Genomic DNA, 17,254 nt, shown 5'->3' with positions numbered 1-17,254 from the left:
AAAAAAAAAACTCTTCTATCCTCCACCTTTTAAGTCACTGCCTATCCAACGCGCACAGCTTTTGACATTTTACAAATGGACCACGCATAGGCAGTCCATTATTTCTAATAATTTTTTTACTATTGATTTCAATAGGATTTGCTATTGTTTTGGGTATACTTCTGTAACTGCAGCTAGTACTTCTGGCTTCTAAAATAATACTGTGTCTGTTTGACTGTTTTCTGTTCCAATCTCTCCTCGGTCCCGCCCTCTCCAACGCCACTTCCTGTTTCCGGCAGCGCAGGGCAAGAGACGTAGCCGTCTGGCCGAGAGGGAAAGACGGTTTCAGAGTTGGTGGGAGTGGGACCTTGGAATTCGTCAAAACACGAATTAGAAGGCGGGACGGGGATTGGTGAATTTGAAGATGAGGGACAGGTGACGGGGAGGAAGAGAGAGAGGGAGAGATGGTAGACCGCTCGTAAAAGAAAGGTGTTCGGCATGTGAGAATGTGAGGGCAGTCAAATGCGTGTAATTTGGTATCTTTGGAGTTACCGCCCAGGAGTCTAGTACTGAGGTCATTTTTGGTCAGTGGGAGCAGAGATGCTGCATATTGCAGAGCAGAGCGGCTGTGTGATCACAGTTTCCAGGACCTTCTCTGGGCTCTATGGCCCCAATACTGAGAATGTCGTTCGGCGGGTGGCAGGGTCTAATCATCCCGGCCAGGCGGGTGCTGACACTTGTGGGGCTCTAGCCTTGGGAGATAACGGCCCCTGGAGTTGTAGTGGAGTTATTCTGGACCACAGCCTTGGAATTGTTCTGTGCCATGGTGCAATATTCTCTCCGTTCCTCTCGCTACCAGTAGATACAGCCTGGTCTGAGCGCCAGCTGCTGCAGGCTGAGGATTTTTCCTTGGATCTAAATATCCAAGTACAGTATGTCGGTAGTGGCAAAGTCAGCAGGAATAGTGGTTCAGGAAAGAGCATGGAGGCGACCAACCTGCAGCTCATCCCGCTTTCAAATCAAAGTGGGGTACCTAGTGACATTCAGCAGTGCCAGGCCAGACTTCTCCTGTTAGTCCCCTGCTTGGAGTTCCATAACACATTTTCCATGCTTTTCCATCAGGCAGACAACTGGCAGTTCTGTAGCCCAGATGAGGAGCAAGAATCTGTGACGTTGCAGACGGCCCTGGCACATCTTCACTGGTTTGCAGTGCTGCAGATCCCAGTCTCCTGCATTCCTGGAATGGGCATCCTTACCTGCATGCAGGCATCAGAGCTTCAGAAGGGCAAAATCCTCTTTACTTGTGGGTCCCCATTTGGCTCATTTTATCCTGACATTTTTATCAATAGTGTCAGCAAGGGGGTGGTGAGTAACCTGGCAGGGAAAGACAATGCTGTTATTCTTACTGATTCTCGCTGTTTGCCTGGCACAGAGGGTGGAGGGGTTTTTGCTGTGCAGGGAGATAGTTTGAAGTTGGTGGGTCTCATTGTGGCCCCACTGTGCTGGAAGGCCGGGGAGTGGGTAGGGCTGACACTAGTCTGTTCTGTGAAGCACATTCTGGAGAGCCTTGAGCAGGTCTTGGCCCTCTGCAGGGATAATGTATGCCTCTCTTTGCTCCCAGTGACCCAACAAATTGTTAGTACTACGGTTAGTCCTACACCTGAGCCATGTCTTATTGCAGCAGTGGTTCTGATAGAGTGTGACCGAAGCTGGGGATCAGGAGTGCTGTTAAATCCACGACTAGTGGTGACTTGTCGACACGTGGTAGCCCAAACTTCCAATATCCGTGTCTATATCCATGGTAACAAGAGATGTCCTAAGGCTGAAAAGTAAGGAGAGCATCACAAGTCTTAAATATCGTTATATTGCATTAACAAATTGCTTCCTACCAAAGCTCTTTTCTAACCAACAGGAATTTATTTAATTCCTATAACTTTTCTGTGTCGCACCATGGTTGAGGTCTTATACAGTTCCTGGGATAGATCCCACATGATTATATGCTAAAGTTTCCTGCTCTGACATTTTGCACAGGGGAAGAATACTTACTTCAGCACTGAAGTTCTGCTAAGCTTACCACTGTGTGTTGATTCAACAAGTGCGTTTCCCCAAGGAAGGAACTAAAGGAAGAAATACAATTTGAAATAATTTTGAATTTTGGAATTTATAGATGAATTAATAGAGCTGGTTTTATTGTCCAAATGGCATTGCCATATGGGAAACCTGTGTTTGTTTATTTCTCAGACCCAACTCCAGCCCAGCAGAACCTGGGAATATTATGTAACCAGTGATCACCATCCCTGAGAGGGATTCCTGCTGTTGTTTGAGTGACACCTGCTAACTCATGTGCACATTTTACAGGGTTTTGGAGAGCACTTACCATAGCTTAGTAAAAGGACCCCTCAGTCAATTAAGGATTTTTCAGCGCCTATATTTTTCTACATTTTATACCCAATTTACATCAGCTGGTAAATTCGCTATGATTGGATATAGACATAATCACAAAATGAGTGTTTCAGAATGTATATTTGTTAGGTATTGGTTACAGGTGTTTCTGTAAGTGAGAAATGTATCTACTGCCTGCATACTTAGAATGTTTTTATAATAACACAAATAACTCTCCGCATCCTTCCTTCTCTCAGTAGGCTCCCCTGCCACAAGATCTATGTTTCTACAGCACATACTGGAACAAATTGTGATTCTCTTGTTAAATTCTGAACCAGGTTGTCTTATGAACATACAAACATGATTTTCCAAGGCTGCTTGAGTAGTTTTCACTTCCCAGGTGCCTTTGCTCTATATCTTAGATATGTTCCATAAAGCAGTTGAATTATTTTGATAGTGAGTTAGCAGAGTTTAGTTGGTGGATCTGGCCTTCAGTGGTAGGTTGGCCTCATAACTAGCACCATCCTGACCCACGTTGATTGTTGCAATAAGCAGGGTGGGACAAGGTTTGAACAAATAACGGCCTCATCAAAAAAAAAAAAATAGTAACAGGAAAAAGTATATAGGTAGTTTAAAAATATAGAGAGGGGGGTCTATTTATGAATGGGCGTTATAGCTAATGGTTTTGTGTTAAGCGGGATTGAGTCTGGCACACAAGTGGATGATGTCATCTGATGATGCTGGGATGGAATTACTTGGGGGTCAGCAACCAAGAAAAAGATTTAAGTGTCTTCGTAGATAATATGCTGAAATCTTCTGCTCAATGTGTGGCAGCGGCCAAAAAAGCAAACAGGATGCTAGGAGTTATTAAGACAGGGATGGAGAATAAGACCAAAAATACTATAATGCCTCTGTGTCGCTCCATGGTGCAACCTCAACTTGAGTACTACATTCAGTTCTGGTCACCGTGTATCAAAAAACATATAGCGGAATTAGAAAAGGTTCAGAGAAGAGCAACCAAAATGATAAAGGGGATGGAACTCCTCTCATATAGGGAAAGACTAAAGAGGTTAGGGCTCTTCAGCTTGGAAAAGAGACGGTGAGATATGATTGAGGTCTACAAAGTCCTGAGTGGTGTAGAACGAGTAGAAGTAAATCGATTTTTTACTCGTTTCAAAAATACAAAGACTAGGAGACACTCAAGGAAGTTACATGGAAATACTTTCAAAACAAATAGGAGAAAATATTTTTTCACTCAATGAATAATTAAGCTCTGGAACTCGTTGCCGGAGGATGTAGTAACAGCAGTTAGTGTATCTGAGTTTTAAAAAGGTTTGGACGAGTTCCTAGAGGAAAAGTCCAGAATCTGCTATTGAGAACGACATGGGGAAGCAATTGCTTGCCCAGGGATTGGTAGCATGGAGTGTTGCCACGATTTGGGTTTCTGCCAGGTATTTGTGACCTGGCTTGGCCACTATTGGAAACAGGATACTGGGCAAGATAGTCCATTGGTCTGACCCAGTATGGCTACTCTTATGTACTATCCCAAAGCTCAGAATTTAGTGTAATATTCTGTGCATGTGCAGCCCTTTCCACATATAAGTCTTCTCAGCTCATCACTTTTTTTTTTTTCTTCCCATTCAGACAAACAAATGTGAAACAAAATCTCTCCCATACAATTGTTTCAAATTGTAGTTTCTTGTCTTTTTGTTATTAAAAACATTAATTATAGCATTATGGCCCTTATTTTAGAAGCTGTATTCATGTTTTGGAGGTATGAAAACTGGCATTTAAATGTCCATATTGCATGGATGTCTAAATTCCAATTTAATAAAGCCAGGCTGTGGTTGTCTAAAACTTGTAGTATGTCCATATGGCAAGGGAATGTGTGGCCTTGGCATGTTTTGGGCAGGGCTAGGGAGGGGCCAAAATATAGATGTCCAATTCCATTTTCTAAAGAGGAAGGGACATCCATGTCCAAAGAGATGAACATTCGTATTGTAATCTGGTACTTAGCATTTCCAGGTTTCAGAAACGTGTTCCAATTTGAGCAGTTCTCCATTGTATGCAGAGAAGTCGCAGTAGATATTTTTCTGTCCCTGGAGGACTCACACAGAAAAAGAAAATAAAATGACAACTGCAGTTGTATTTGAACTAGCTTCCTCTAGTTCTCTTCCTGCCAGCTGCTGTAACTTAAGCTACTCCATATGAACATCTGTGTGACCATTTTATAATATGGACGTTCCTATACTGCCACAAAGATGTCCATGTCCCTTGTTTTGCTCCGTTCATAGTTTGGACATAGTTTGGATGTTCATGCTAGACATAGCCAACATTTGGATGGCCATTTCTCATATTATATGACATACAGCCTGTTCTATATTACATAAGAAATGGACATCCATATATGACTTGGATGTTGTTATTCTGTGTTTTATGCGGTTAAATGCTGAATATCGGCACTTAATGACATAAGTGCAGATTCTGCCCCCGGACCACCCACAAAATAGCCAGCTTTCATTTTAGTGGTGTGTGGTGATATTCACCAGCACTAACCAGTTAAGTACCACTGAAAATCAGTGGATAGCCCAGCGCAAGCCCATTTCTCTCTGGCTAAATCTCTTTGAATATCGACCTCATAGAGGTAAAAAATCATTTGTTATCTCAGGAATTCACTAAATAGAAAAATTTGACTTGTGGACTCCTAGATCTTGGTCCACTCTAGTGGTTGCAACGTTTTATGGGCCTTTGGTCCTCTGTGCTTGTTTTTTTTTTTTTTTTTTTTTACCTCCTAAGTATATTGTTTAATTTTGTAGTTCCTTTCAGTTTCTGTTTTATTGTACACTGCATTGCATTCAGAAAGGTGATATATAAATACTGTAATAAACATAAAGTCTAGCCATCTAGAGGATTTTATACGGACCAACTGTCTCATTCTTCAGTAGTAATTGAAGAGCCTTGAGAAAGGCAAAGAAATGCAGAAGTTTCTCTAATGCTCCTCCAGGAAAGGATTCTTAGATGTTAGCTTATTTAAGAAAGAGTGTATTCCACGAAACTATGCTCTCTGTTCAGATTACTGTACATCAGCTGTTCGTTCATAGTCTAGTACATGTTGTCATAATCAGGAGGGTGCCCAAGCCTCGGTCTTTGAACCTGACCCCAAAGTTCCTATCCCCAGGAAATGATTGTGCAGAGAACACGGGGTATACCAGGAAATTAAAAAAAAATCCTGGGCTGGAGAAAGAGGGGAAGGGAGGAAGGGTCACAAGTGCCTAGGAGGCTTTACAATGGAGGAGCTAGTGAAGGGAAGAGCTCTGGGGATGATAAGCCTCCCGGTATCCATAGACAATATATAATGGATCCTAATAGGACTATGGAGGGGGAGCGCTTAGGACATGAGATGCTTGAGGAATTACCCTTATCGAAGTAGAAGTATATGAGATACACAAAGAGGACCAAATATTCAATGATTAATTTATGGACTTCTCTGATGCAAACAATTTTGCGGAACCATAACATGGAATTATAACAAGGTAGAGGGAATTCATTGGTACGGGCAAAACTGGCCTACAGCTTCTTGGTTGACAGCTTTGAAGTGGGGCTATTGCCTGTTATGTGAGGAAACTACCCCAAGGGGAGGAGCTGTTGGGATCCACAGAGCTCTTAAAGCTGGGAGATCCCAAATCAGGGAAGAAACTAAAAAGAAGATACTGGATTTTTCTCAGACCTAATGTGCATACAGTTAAAATCCATAGATTATAAATTGCTGAGGAAGGAAGCCAGGGCTGGAACTTATCTTGAGGACTTATACAAACTGATCCTAAAATATAAAGGCTCTTGCTGGTGTTTGGCTTTTTAACTTTTTTTTGTTTTTCACCCTGAATGGGAAGGAGACCTAGAACCAGGACTCTTGGAGCAGTGAACAAGATACAACAAACACCGGTCCTCTTGGGGCCTTCCAGGGTTGCAGACCCTTACTTGGTGGAGTGCTGTGACATCCTGCAAGATTACTGCATATACCCTTTGTGCATGGATCCTTATTGCTGGTGGAAGAGCCCTACCTGTTACAATGGATGTTGTCTTTCAGAAGGTGGAAGCATTTTCACTTGTTCAGGCTCAAACCCAGCTGTGTTCTGTACTTGCAGAGGTGGATGAGTGGGGTACTTGCTTTTTCAGAACAACTGTTCTCAGAACCACTGGAGATTCTCTTTTTTGAGAGAAGGATAAAGAAATGGTGGACATGATTGTTCTACTTTTCAGTATCTCTGCAGTTCAGTCCTATGCACCTACCAGCTCCGCTAAGCATACTTCTTTCAGTCACTATCAACATGACTGTTATTACCACAAATTATTTTGTTACCACAAGCAACCTAAGCAAGGCCTTCTTGATTTTTTTGTGGCTTTGCTAAGTAAGATTAAGCTAAGTATTGATGAATTACTTCTGTCTTATGCTGATGATATAATACTCCCTTTTGCCAGATGGATCTAACCCCCCCCCCCCCCCCCATTTACTAAGGTGCGCGGCAAATGGGCTGTGTTGGCATTAGCGCGCCACTAGCGTGGTTTAGTAAACAGGTGGAGTAAATCTGTTGTGTCTGGGATAAATAGGATTCAGGAGTGGGCCTTTGCCAACAAACTAAATCCAAATAAAGGTTCTCTGGTTTAAATATGCAAATATGTGTGTGCCATCTTTTATAGTTTTGCCTGATAAGCAATCTTTGGCAGTTGAATCGGAGTCTAGAGTGTTGGGTGTTACTCTGGACTCTGATATATGGTCCCCATATCGCTCAAGTGTGGCGGAAAACAATTTTTAATCTAAGACAACTGCAGTTATTAAGATCTATTTTCACACAGGATGCTTTTGGTCCAGATGGTGATACTTCCACATTTGGAATATTGCAGTGTATTTTATTTGGGTTTATCGCCCAAGTGTCTAAAAAAGCTTCAGCTTATTCAGAACACTGCAGCCAGACTCATCTTTAAACTTGACACGTTTTCTCAGGTTTCTGGCTATATCTAATTTATACAGGCTTTCAGTAAATAGCTACATTTTATTTAAAGCAGCTTGCTTATTATTTCAAACCATTTATGGCAGTTCTCCTGCCTAGGGCTCTGTTTGGCTTTTCCTCCTGTTTACATGAACAACTAATTTTGTGTCCTCCCACTTTCAAAGGAATGCGCAACTTAAATAGTTAAGACTGTTTTCAGCAATTACTGTTCCTCTTTGGAATACTTTTTGGAAGAAATTAAAGACTTTTCTATTTGTCTATTATAGCTACTGTTCTTTTGCAACTTTTTGCATTTTACTTTATTTGATATATTTATTTTCTGTTGTAAGTTTTAATTGACTGAATTTCTGGAAACACTATGAACCTTATCTCGGGATATAGCCGTCTAAAAGTGCAAAAAGCGCTACATTGATTTTGACATTGATTTTGTTGGGCCAAAGGCAAGGAGGACAGAACCTAAGCTTATAGTTTATTAATATTTATTATATGTCCCAAGCTAACTTGCAGATCTGGGTGGTGTACAGTCTAAAAAATTAAATTCAAAAGTAGGAAAGGAACTACGATACAGGACAGGAAAGAGCCATTTCACACACACCAAGACAGTCCTACTCAGTCAAAAAGAAAAGAAAGGACAGGGAGGGAGACATGAAGGAATGGAGGGGAATAAAGTAAAGATTTTTAACTGGCTCCTGCTCAAGCTAAGCAATTGTCTTCTTTTTGACTATATCCAAAGCCTCAAGCCTCTTCAGAACCTTCATCCGGCTCTATCTGTGGGGAGCCGGGCTTAAGTTTTCCTACTGGCTTGGCAAGAAATCATGAAGGACACATGGGTCCTTTCAGTAGTCTGGAATGAATACTGTCTAAGATTAATTAAGCATTCCCTGGATCATTCTTTATCATGGACCCAGCTTCCTGCCAGCCATAGCATTTTTTTATGGAAGTAAATCCACATTCTACTTCAGGCCAAGGCTATAGAACCTGTTCCATTGCAGAAAAGGAATCAAGGTATTTTCTTATTCCAAAAATGGCAGGAGGTTTACATCCTATACTATGGAGCTCATTTTTGAAAGAGAAAAATGTCCAAAAAGTGTCATAAAGCAGCATTTGGATGAATTTCTCCTCAAAACATCCAAATCGGTATTTTCGAAACTTGTTTTGCAGACGTTTATCTATTGAATTCATCTGCAGTGCGTCCAAACACAAGGGGGCTTTCTAACACTTCATCTTATAGCCATAATGGAAAACATCTAGGGCTAAACCTCGGGGAGTGCAGAGGGTAAATATTTCTGCCCTGAGACCCTTTCAAGACCTGTGAGCAGTTATTTTCCTGAAACTCCCCAGGTGCTACCCAAGCAGTAACAAAGTGTTTAGATAGCTTTACTATTGATCCTTATTCAGTTACCTCTTATTGCTTGTTGTTTTTCCACCTGTTTTATATCTTCCATTTTTCTATTTCAGTGATTGTAAACCCATGAGTTTATTAGCTCTGATGTCTTGGACTGACTTAGAATTCTGATGGTTTGTGTTTTGGGTGTGTGAGTGCTTTATAGGAACTGTGGGGACCCTGGGAGTGTGGCCTCAGTGTCCTATAAATCACTGGGGAATAACTTGAGTGTGAGAGACTCGCCCAGAGGCAAGTGGGACCCAGTCAGTGGGAGAAAGGTGTCCGTATATAGAGCACAGGTGCAGGCAAGTCAGAGGAGTGCTGGGATCAGACCCTCTAAGTGGCTGCAGGGTTAGCCCTAGGTGGATGCTAGGTGTTCCGTAACAGTGAGGCCCCACTTGGAGTATTGTGTTCAATTTTGGAGGCCATATCTTGCTAACGAAGTAAAAAAACTTGAAGCAGTTCAGAGTAAAGCAAAGAAAATGGTATAGGATTGTGCCACATGAGAAAAGACTTGGTAATCTGAAGGTGTATACCCTGGAGAAAAGGAGAGATAGGGGTGATATGATACAGACATCAAAATATTTGAAAGGTATTAATATACAAACAAACCTTTTCCAAAGACAGGAAGGTGGTAGAACTAGAGGACATGAATTGAGGTTGCGGGGGGGGGGGGGGGGGGGGGGGGGGCAACTCAATAACATTGTGAAGTACTTTTTCATAGAGAGTGTGGTAGATACCTGGAACGCTGTCCCGTGAGAGGTGGTGGAAATGAAAATGGTAACGGAATGCAAAAATGCGTGGGTTAAACACAAAGGAACCCTGTATGGAAAGAGAATAGAACCAAACAAACTTAGCAATGCTTAGATGGCAACACCAGTAATAAGGAAGCAAAGCCAGTGCTGGACAGACTTCTAGAGTCTGTTCTCTGATCATGGCTGGACAGATTTGGTTGGGCTGGAGTGGGGCTTCAGTGACAGCTTGGGAACAAGGCCAGTGCTAGGCAAACTTCTATGGTCTGTGCCCTGAAAATGGCAAGGACAAATCAAGATCAAGTATGCATCTGTAGTATTACATCATATCTTATACTATGAGTTTATCTTGTTGGGCAGACTGGATGGACCGTACAGATCTTTACCTGCCATCATCTACTATGTTACTACCGCCTGCAAACTGGTGCTCTCTGCCTGAAAATTGAGCAGTCTCTAGTTTCTGCTCTGGATTCCACAGCCCGTTCAGGACATCCTGATAACGGCTAGATCTTTCGCTAGATGAGCATATGCTTTCAAATGGAAGAGATTTTCAGTTTGGTGTTTTATTAATGGCTACAACCCTATCACTTATCTTCCTATGGTTATACTACAGGATCTATACTGACCTTCAAACCTCTTCTATTAGAGTACACCTCAGTGTGCTGTTGGCTTTTCTTGCTCCAGTGCATAGCCTTCCAGCATCACATTGCTTGTATCATGAAAGGCCTAAAACTCTATGAAATCCCCCTGTGCCATGGGACCTAAATTTTGGTGCAGACAACTTATGAAGTCTCTTTTTGAACCTCTGTGAATTGCAACACCTGAAAATTCCTAACTTGGAGAGACCTCTTCCTAGTAGCAATCACTTCAGCTAGGATAGTAAGCAAACTTCATGCATTGGTAACATACAAACCCTACACACCATACCATCATCACAAGGTGGTTCTTCTGACACATGACAGGTCCTTGCCTAATGTGATTACACCCTTTCACCTAAATGAAGAAATAGTACTTCTTACCTTCTTTGTTACTATTTAAATCCTTGTAAGAAAACCCTCCGTACTCTACACTGTAAATAGGCTCTCACCTGCTAATTAATAACTGAATCATTTAGAAAATCAGCTCAACTTTCATCTCATTCAGTCTTACTAAGCAAATGTTCCTTTCAGCGCCAAAGTCGTGTCATAAAATTAATCTGCCTTGCTGAATGCCATCTACAAAGCAGCTACATGGCCCTGTCTTCCTACTTTCATTGCACATGCGTCCTACTACTTGTCTGCTGTCTTGAAGATTTGCAGACCAAGCAGAACATTATGCTCAGAAGGCACTAAACATCTGACTAGCCTGTCACGTTTTAAAATCCATTTTGCAGAGATATGATTCTGTTCTGCTTCTGTAGCAGGGCCATGGAATACTCTTCCTGTTGCTTTGAGGATGCAGACACTGACTTTTAAGAAGCAATTGAAGACTCATTTGTTTGAGCAAGCGTTGGGATCCTAAGTTATAAATTTGCTTGGTGACTGAGGAGGAGGCCTATTAAAGGTGCTTAGTTGGAGACTAAAGTCTTTTTTTGAAGTAAGAATGTATGATTGATTTGTATGTTGCTTTGTATTTTCTGTTTTTATTGAAGTTTTTTTATTATTGTGAATGATTATCAGGCTCATTTTCAAAGCACTTAGCCTCCCAAAGTTCCATAGAAACCTATGGAACTTAGCCTCCCAAAGTGCTTTGAAAATATGCCTCTATATATGTTTGTTTTGTAATCTGCTTATTCTAGGCAGAATGTAAATGCATCAATGTCCTTATGAGCTAACAGCTCTCACAGTTGACTCTGTGGGATGCAATAAAGACTAAGGCAATAATCACCGTGACCAGCCCTATGCTTAGCAGTCACCAACTTGTGTGCTTGACTGAAGCCTATTTATTGATGGAAAAAGCATTGTTGCTGACCTGTAACAGCTGCTTTCTTTAGACACTTGCTATAGAGTAGCTTACGTTAAACTTTGGTAAAATACAATGTGAGGGGCATTTTTAATAGATGGTTCAAGTGGGACATCCTCATAATGTCCAAAAAAAAGTCCATCTCGCAGCCATTTTCGAACAGGAAAGGCGTCAGCATTTACTGTTCAAAAATATGCAAAAAGGATTTTCTTGCGCCGAAAATGTTCAAAATGAATAGCCATTTTGCAAAACGAAGCATCCAAAAAAAGAATGCCAAAAAAGCAAGCACATTTGTCTAGAATCATTTGTACAAAATTTGCCACACAGATGTCCCTGCAGAGCAGAGGGGCAGCCTAGTGATCAGTACAGTGGACTTTAAACAAAAGACCCAGGTTCAAATCCCACCTTAATTCCATTATATGTTGTTGCGAGCTCTCCAGGAACAGATAAAAACCTACTGTACCTAAAGGTACACCACTACAATAGTCATCACATTTGCAGGTGTCTTATAAGTTTTGTTTTTCTGAGATGTTTCCCCACTTTCGTTCACCCTTGATTCTGTAACACTAAACCTTTCCAGGGATCATTGGGTGGCCACTTGGGCAGGGGCTTTTTCTGTTTTACCCCAACTCTGTGGAATGCCTTATCTTTAGTGTTATGGGCTGAAGGGTCCTTGAGATGGTTTAAACGATTTTTGAAACTACATTATTTGGTGTTTCCTCTCAAAGGGACAAGCTGTTACTGTTTTCCAAGCTTTTGTTTTGTTGTATATTCTATTACTCTGTAGGAATCTTATGTTCTTGTAAGAATGTACTTTACTATCCAGATTTGGAGTTCTTTCATACTTTTGATTTTGTTATACACCGCTGTGTTTTTATTTTAAGCCAAGCAGTATAGCAAGCATAATTAACTGTATTGTATCTGTAACATCAGTACATTTCTTCCTGCTTTTGAGTTTTGTCTGGTCTTTCATTCTGCATGGTACTAGTGTAATTGGTTTGGAAGGTATGCACTCCTTCATAGTTACAAGTCCACTTATAGAAGCTAAGTCAATTATTCTCCTTGCCTCCCCTCGACAGCTTCAGCAAGTATGCCAAAATCTCTTCCTGTTGAGGGCTATCAAGGGTACCTTGTCTGCAAGTATTTCCTCCTAATTGTTATTGCTGGTCTTTGAGACTATAAGGGCATATCTTTCTGATAAACTTAAGGAGTGTGTTCCCTCTAGAAATGTGCATTCATCACAGAAAGTTTTGCTTCAGTTAGTTAAATTGACAGAAATAGTGTTCTATGGAACAGCCTACCAATCAAATTACTCAATATTTCTAATTATTTGTCATTTAGAAAAGCCTTGAAGACCTGGCTTTTTGAGTTGTTATGGTTTAATCTGATTTAGGATTGATTTTATTATTCATCTGTATTAAGTACTAATTATTTTAAGCTGCCTTTTTTTGATAAATATTGTTTTGCTGAAATAAGAAATTGAGTCTTGCTGATGTTTCGTTGTAAACCACTTCAATGCCATGTTTTGATAAGCGATATTTAACATCAATGAATAAAATCAAAATCTAATCCGTTGTTCCTGTCTGCTATCAGCAAGGACTGCCTGTGCTTTGTATGTTTTGAAACATGTAGTTCCTGCTTGAGAGGGGCTGAGAATGAGAGGATAGGCTATACTGCGATACTGTCCAGGATTCTGTATTTCATTGAACCTTGAACTGCTTGCTTTTTCTTTCCAGGTGCAGAGGACGGGTGGTATTCATGACTCAGCTAGCCTCCCCATATGACATTGCCATACTGGAACTGGAGGAGAGCTTTTATGGGATTCTGGAACCAGTTTTAGGTTCACGATTTTGTACAGGTGAGCTGCTCTTGCATGAGTACGAGGACTCTTGTCAGATCGTTATACTGGTGGGGAGGGCCTGCACACCAAGAGAGAAGTGCTTGGGTCTGAATTGCTTTGCTGAGAATAACTAGGAAATCTCAAAGCAGCATTTTGTTGCCATGAAGTGGCCTGAAATGATCACTCAGCCCTGACTTGGAGGCCTGTGTGGGAGCTAGTTATTAGTGTACCAGAGATTGCTTTACCAGCTAGCAGGTCTCTGATTTGTGTAAAAGCAGATGGAAGGAGCAGCAGACACCATGGACAGATAGTATGGCATTTTCTGAGCCTGGTTAATACATCACCATAGCCCTGTTGCTCTCTTTCCCAAGGATAACAGGCTTCAGTTCTTGCCTCTACATCGGCCTACAGTACACAAATTTTATGTTTAAATATGTTTATTGGCCAGACATCAATTACACAAGAAAACAATTTATCACAAAAAAGCGCAATGAAGAAAATGTACCATCTGCCAAAATGAAAATGAACAGTGTATTTACTAAATCCCTTCCCCCCAATCAATGAACAGTGTATTTATTAAATCCCCCCAATCAAACTAAAACTACCCCCTCAATTCTTCCCCCAAGATCTTGTTACTGCCCCTTCTTCTCAAATCATGAAACAAACAAGCAAACACAGTAGTAGTAGTAGTAGTAAAAGTCCAAAGTATTTAGGAAAGTGGAATGAACTTGCATCTGAAGAGTATCAAGGTTAAGGGGTCCATATCTTAAGAAATCATTTCTTCACCCTGGACTCTTTAGTATCCACAGATAATCTTTCTAGTCAAAAGTTCATCCATCAGGTTCCTCTACTGCATGATAGTTGGCGGAGTGTCTTTAATCCATTGCAGTAAAATGCATCGTTTTGCAACCAGAGTAGCTTTACACAAAAATAAGCTGGAGATGTGTGGTCCATTTTGTCTAGAAGACAATGCTAGGGAATGGCTTCCCAACACCGGCCATGCATTTTACTAAGCTGTGTCCAAAGGTGTATTGGAGCACAGTCCCAAATACAGTGTTTATATGATGCATCAGCAGCTCTATACTTAAGACAAGTCCTAACTGATGGGAGACCCATCTTTTGGCTCTTGGGGGATGGATATAGATGCACATAATGAATTTGTAATGCAGTTCTTGAACCCAAATGCTCTTTCCAAAATGTACACTGTCTTGCAAACTATTCCTCAGATCGTTCATGGAGTATGCTCCAAAATCTCTAGTCCGTTTATCCAATACAGAGCTTAAAAAGGGTTTTTTAAGGCCTTCATAACATAGACCCACCAAGCCTTTGTGAATTGCCAGCAAAGGCCTATTTTCATCGAATTCGGAATTGGTAAAATAGCTCTATACGTTCGGAAAAGAGAGTGACTATAATGATGCAATTGTGTATAAGCGTACCAATCTCAATCCAATAGGTTGTAAAGATGCTGGAGAATCTCATAAGAAAGCATAGTTGGTTCGTCATCCTCAACAACATGATGAAGCAACATTATTCTTTTCCTTAGCGTCCCTCCGAACCGGCCCAGGGTTGGACTGATGGGTTGTGGACACCTTCCAGCAGATGGAGAATGAGAAACTTCTCACTAGAGAGCCAATAAGAACCCTGGCCATGTGACCTTAGCCTCAGTATTTTCTCAGTCTCCAGCAGGCGGTAGAAGGTGAGCCCATTAGTCTCTCTCTTTCTCTACTTAAAAAAAAAAAAAATTACCCTTCTGTGCCTGGGGAATCCAGTATAGAGGCAAGGAAGAGAGCAATTTTTTCATCTCTAGCCTCTGGGGTGCTAAACTTGGGGGTTCCAGGTCCTTCCCCCACTTCCTCCCCATCTCCCTTTGGTGCAGGGAAGGGCTAACCCTTTTGGAGGAAAGGTGTTTAGCCTTTGGTAGAGGCAGCCACTTTCACTTTTGATTGGAAAAATAAAAGCACCATTTGTTACCTTTCCTCTCCCCCAGGCACAAACAAGCAAGCAGCGCCTGTGTGCTGCACTGATTTGTGAGCCTGCTTCAGTTCCTCTCGTCTCTTGGCTCCTGTTTTGGGGGGGGGGGAACCCCTGTGGCACGAATGAGCAAGCAGCTCCGCTGTGATTGCTGGTTTCTTTTCAGCTGTCTCTCTTCCTCGTGTTCAGCGTCAGCTGCATTTGTAAAAAAAAACAAAAAAGCTATGGCAGAGAGGTTAAAGTGTTGTGCTGTGTGCCAGCGCAGAAGAGTGGGTTCGCTTGGGGCATGTAAATTTTGCACCGCAATTGCTGTACCTGAGCCACCCCTTCTCCCGAACGCTTCGCAGGCTGCGCCTGTCTCAGTGTCCTCCCGTTCATCTGCGGAGCTAGCTGGCCCATCAGCCATCTTGCCTGCAACTTCAGCCTTTGCAGCACACGAGCTCCCATCTGCTGCACAGCCTTCAGTTCAGCCTGAGTCAGTGTCTGGAGGGCCTCAGGGGGAGGGAGGTTTCCATAGGGAAGGTCGGAACTCAAGCACCCCTTTCCGCTTCCCTTCCTGTCCCAATGAATGGGCGAGGGTCTCTCCTCTGACCCCCTGTAGGAGCTCCCTGTCATTCTCGCCTCAAAGCGGTACGGGGCACCTTACAGAGGCTCTTGGACCTTCATGCCATTTGTCCAGTTCCTTCTTCAGAGTGCGGACAAGGCTGGTATTCCATTTACTTTGTGGTCCCCCAAGAAGGAGGGCTCCTTCCATCCTATTTTGGACCTCAAAGCCATCAATCGGGCTCTCAAAGTCACAAGTTTTCGAATGGAGACCCTTCGGTCGGTCATCGTCGCTGTTCGTACGGGAGAGTTTTTAACAGCCTTAGATCTCACGGAAGCTTATCTGCACATTCCTATCCAGCCCGGTCACCAGAAGTTCCTTTGGTTTGCCATTCTGGGCCGGCATTTTCAGTTTCAGGCTCTGCCGTTTGGGTTGGCTACAGCGCTTCGCACTTTCACCAAGGTCATGGTAATAGTGGCGGTGGCCCTCAGGAAGGAAGGAATCCTAGGCCACCCATACTTGGACGACTGGCTCATCAGAGTGAAATCTTATCAGGAAGAGTGTTCAGGTCATGGGCCGGGTGATGAGTTTCCTGCAGTCACTTGGTTGGATGGTCAACTCATCCAAGAGCCATCTGGTACCTTTGCAGTCCCTGGAGTATTTGGGGGTTACTTTTGACACTGCGCAGAGACAGGTTTTCCTTCCCCAGGGCAGGGTGCTCAAGCTGCGATCTCAGGTTCAGGGGTTACTTCATAGACACGGCCTCTGTGCTTGGGATTATCTTCAAGTTCTGGGTTCCATGGCAGTGACGATAGAGGTAGTTCCCTGGGCCAGGGCTCACATGATGTCTCTCCAATTTTCCCTATTGTCCAGATGGTCCCCTCAGACAGATTCCCTTCAGGTGAAGTTGCCCCTGCATTCCCAAGAGCGCAGCAGCCTCTTCTGGTGGTTGCGGGAATACCACTGGAGTCCCCCCAGTGGATATCGTTAACTACCGATGCCAGCCTACGGGGCTGGGGTGCCCATTGCTTAGGAAAGCTTGCGCAGGGTCTCTGGTCTCCCATGGAAGGGTCCCAGTCCATCAATTGTTTAGAGAACAGGGCAATTTGTCTACCTCTGGAGGAGTTTCGTTCCCTCATAGCGGGCAAGGCGGTGCGGATGCTATCGGACAGTGCCACGGCAGTGGCCTATATTAACCACCAGGGGTGAATGGTCAACTCTTGCAACAGGAGACGGCGAGTCTCATGGCATGGGCGGAGTTTCACCTGACTGCCATCTCGGCTTCCCATGTGGCGGGAGCCGAAAATGTTCAGGCAAACTTTCTTAGTCGTCACACCCTTGATCCAGGGGAATGGTGTCTCAGCCCTCGGGTATTTCAATTGATAGTGGATCAGTGGGGCATTCCAGTCCTGGATCTTTTGGCCTCCAGACTCAACGCAAAGGTTCCCCGCT

General features: G+C 42.8%; 1 protein-coding gene across 2 annotated transcripts in view; it reads left to right on the top strand.

Annotated features, from left to right (window-relative positions):
- The first annotated feature begins 279 nt into the window (after window positions 1-279).
- The window catches only part of TYSND1 (trypsin domain containing 1), a 29,555-nt gene continuing 12,580 nt past the window's right edge, over window positions 280-17,254 (top strand). Inside the window, exons 1-2 of one of the 2 annotated variants that reach the window (XM_030203497.1) lie at window positions 280-1,808; window positions 13,184-13,305. In XM_030203497.1, coding sequence (XP_030059357.1) covers window positions 580-1,808; window positions 13,184-13,305 — 1,351 coding nt within the window. In that variant the 5' untranslated portion in view covers window positions 280-579. Of the gene's footprint in view, window positions 1,809-6,251; window positions 6,551-13,183; window positions 13,306-17,254 lie in introns of those variants that run through there. The other variant, XM_030203498.1, reaches the window with a different exon arrangement.

Source organism: Microcaecilia unicolor, chromosome 5 (assembly GCF_901765095.1).
Source record: "Microcaecilia unicolor chromosome 5, aMicUni1.1, whole genome shotgun sequence".
Lineage (NCBI taxonomy): Eukaryota > Metazoa > Chordata > Amphibia > Gymnophiona > Siphonopidae > Microcaecilia > Microcaecilia unicolor.
The sequence above is the reverse complement of the archived record's forward strand: the minus strand, read 5'-3'. Positions and strand labels throughout refer to the sequence as shown.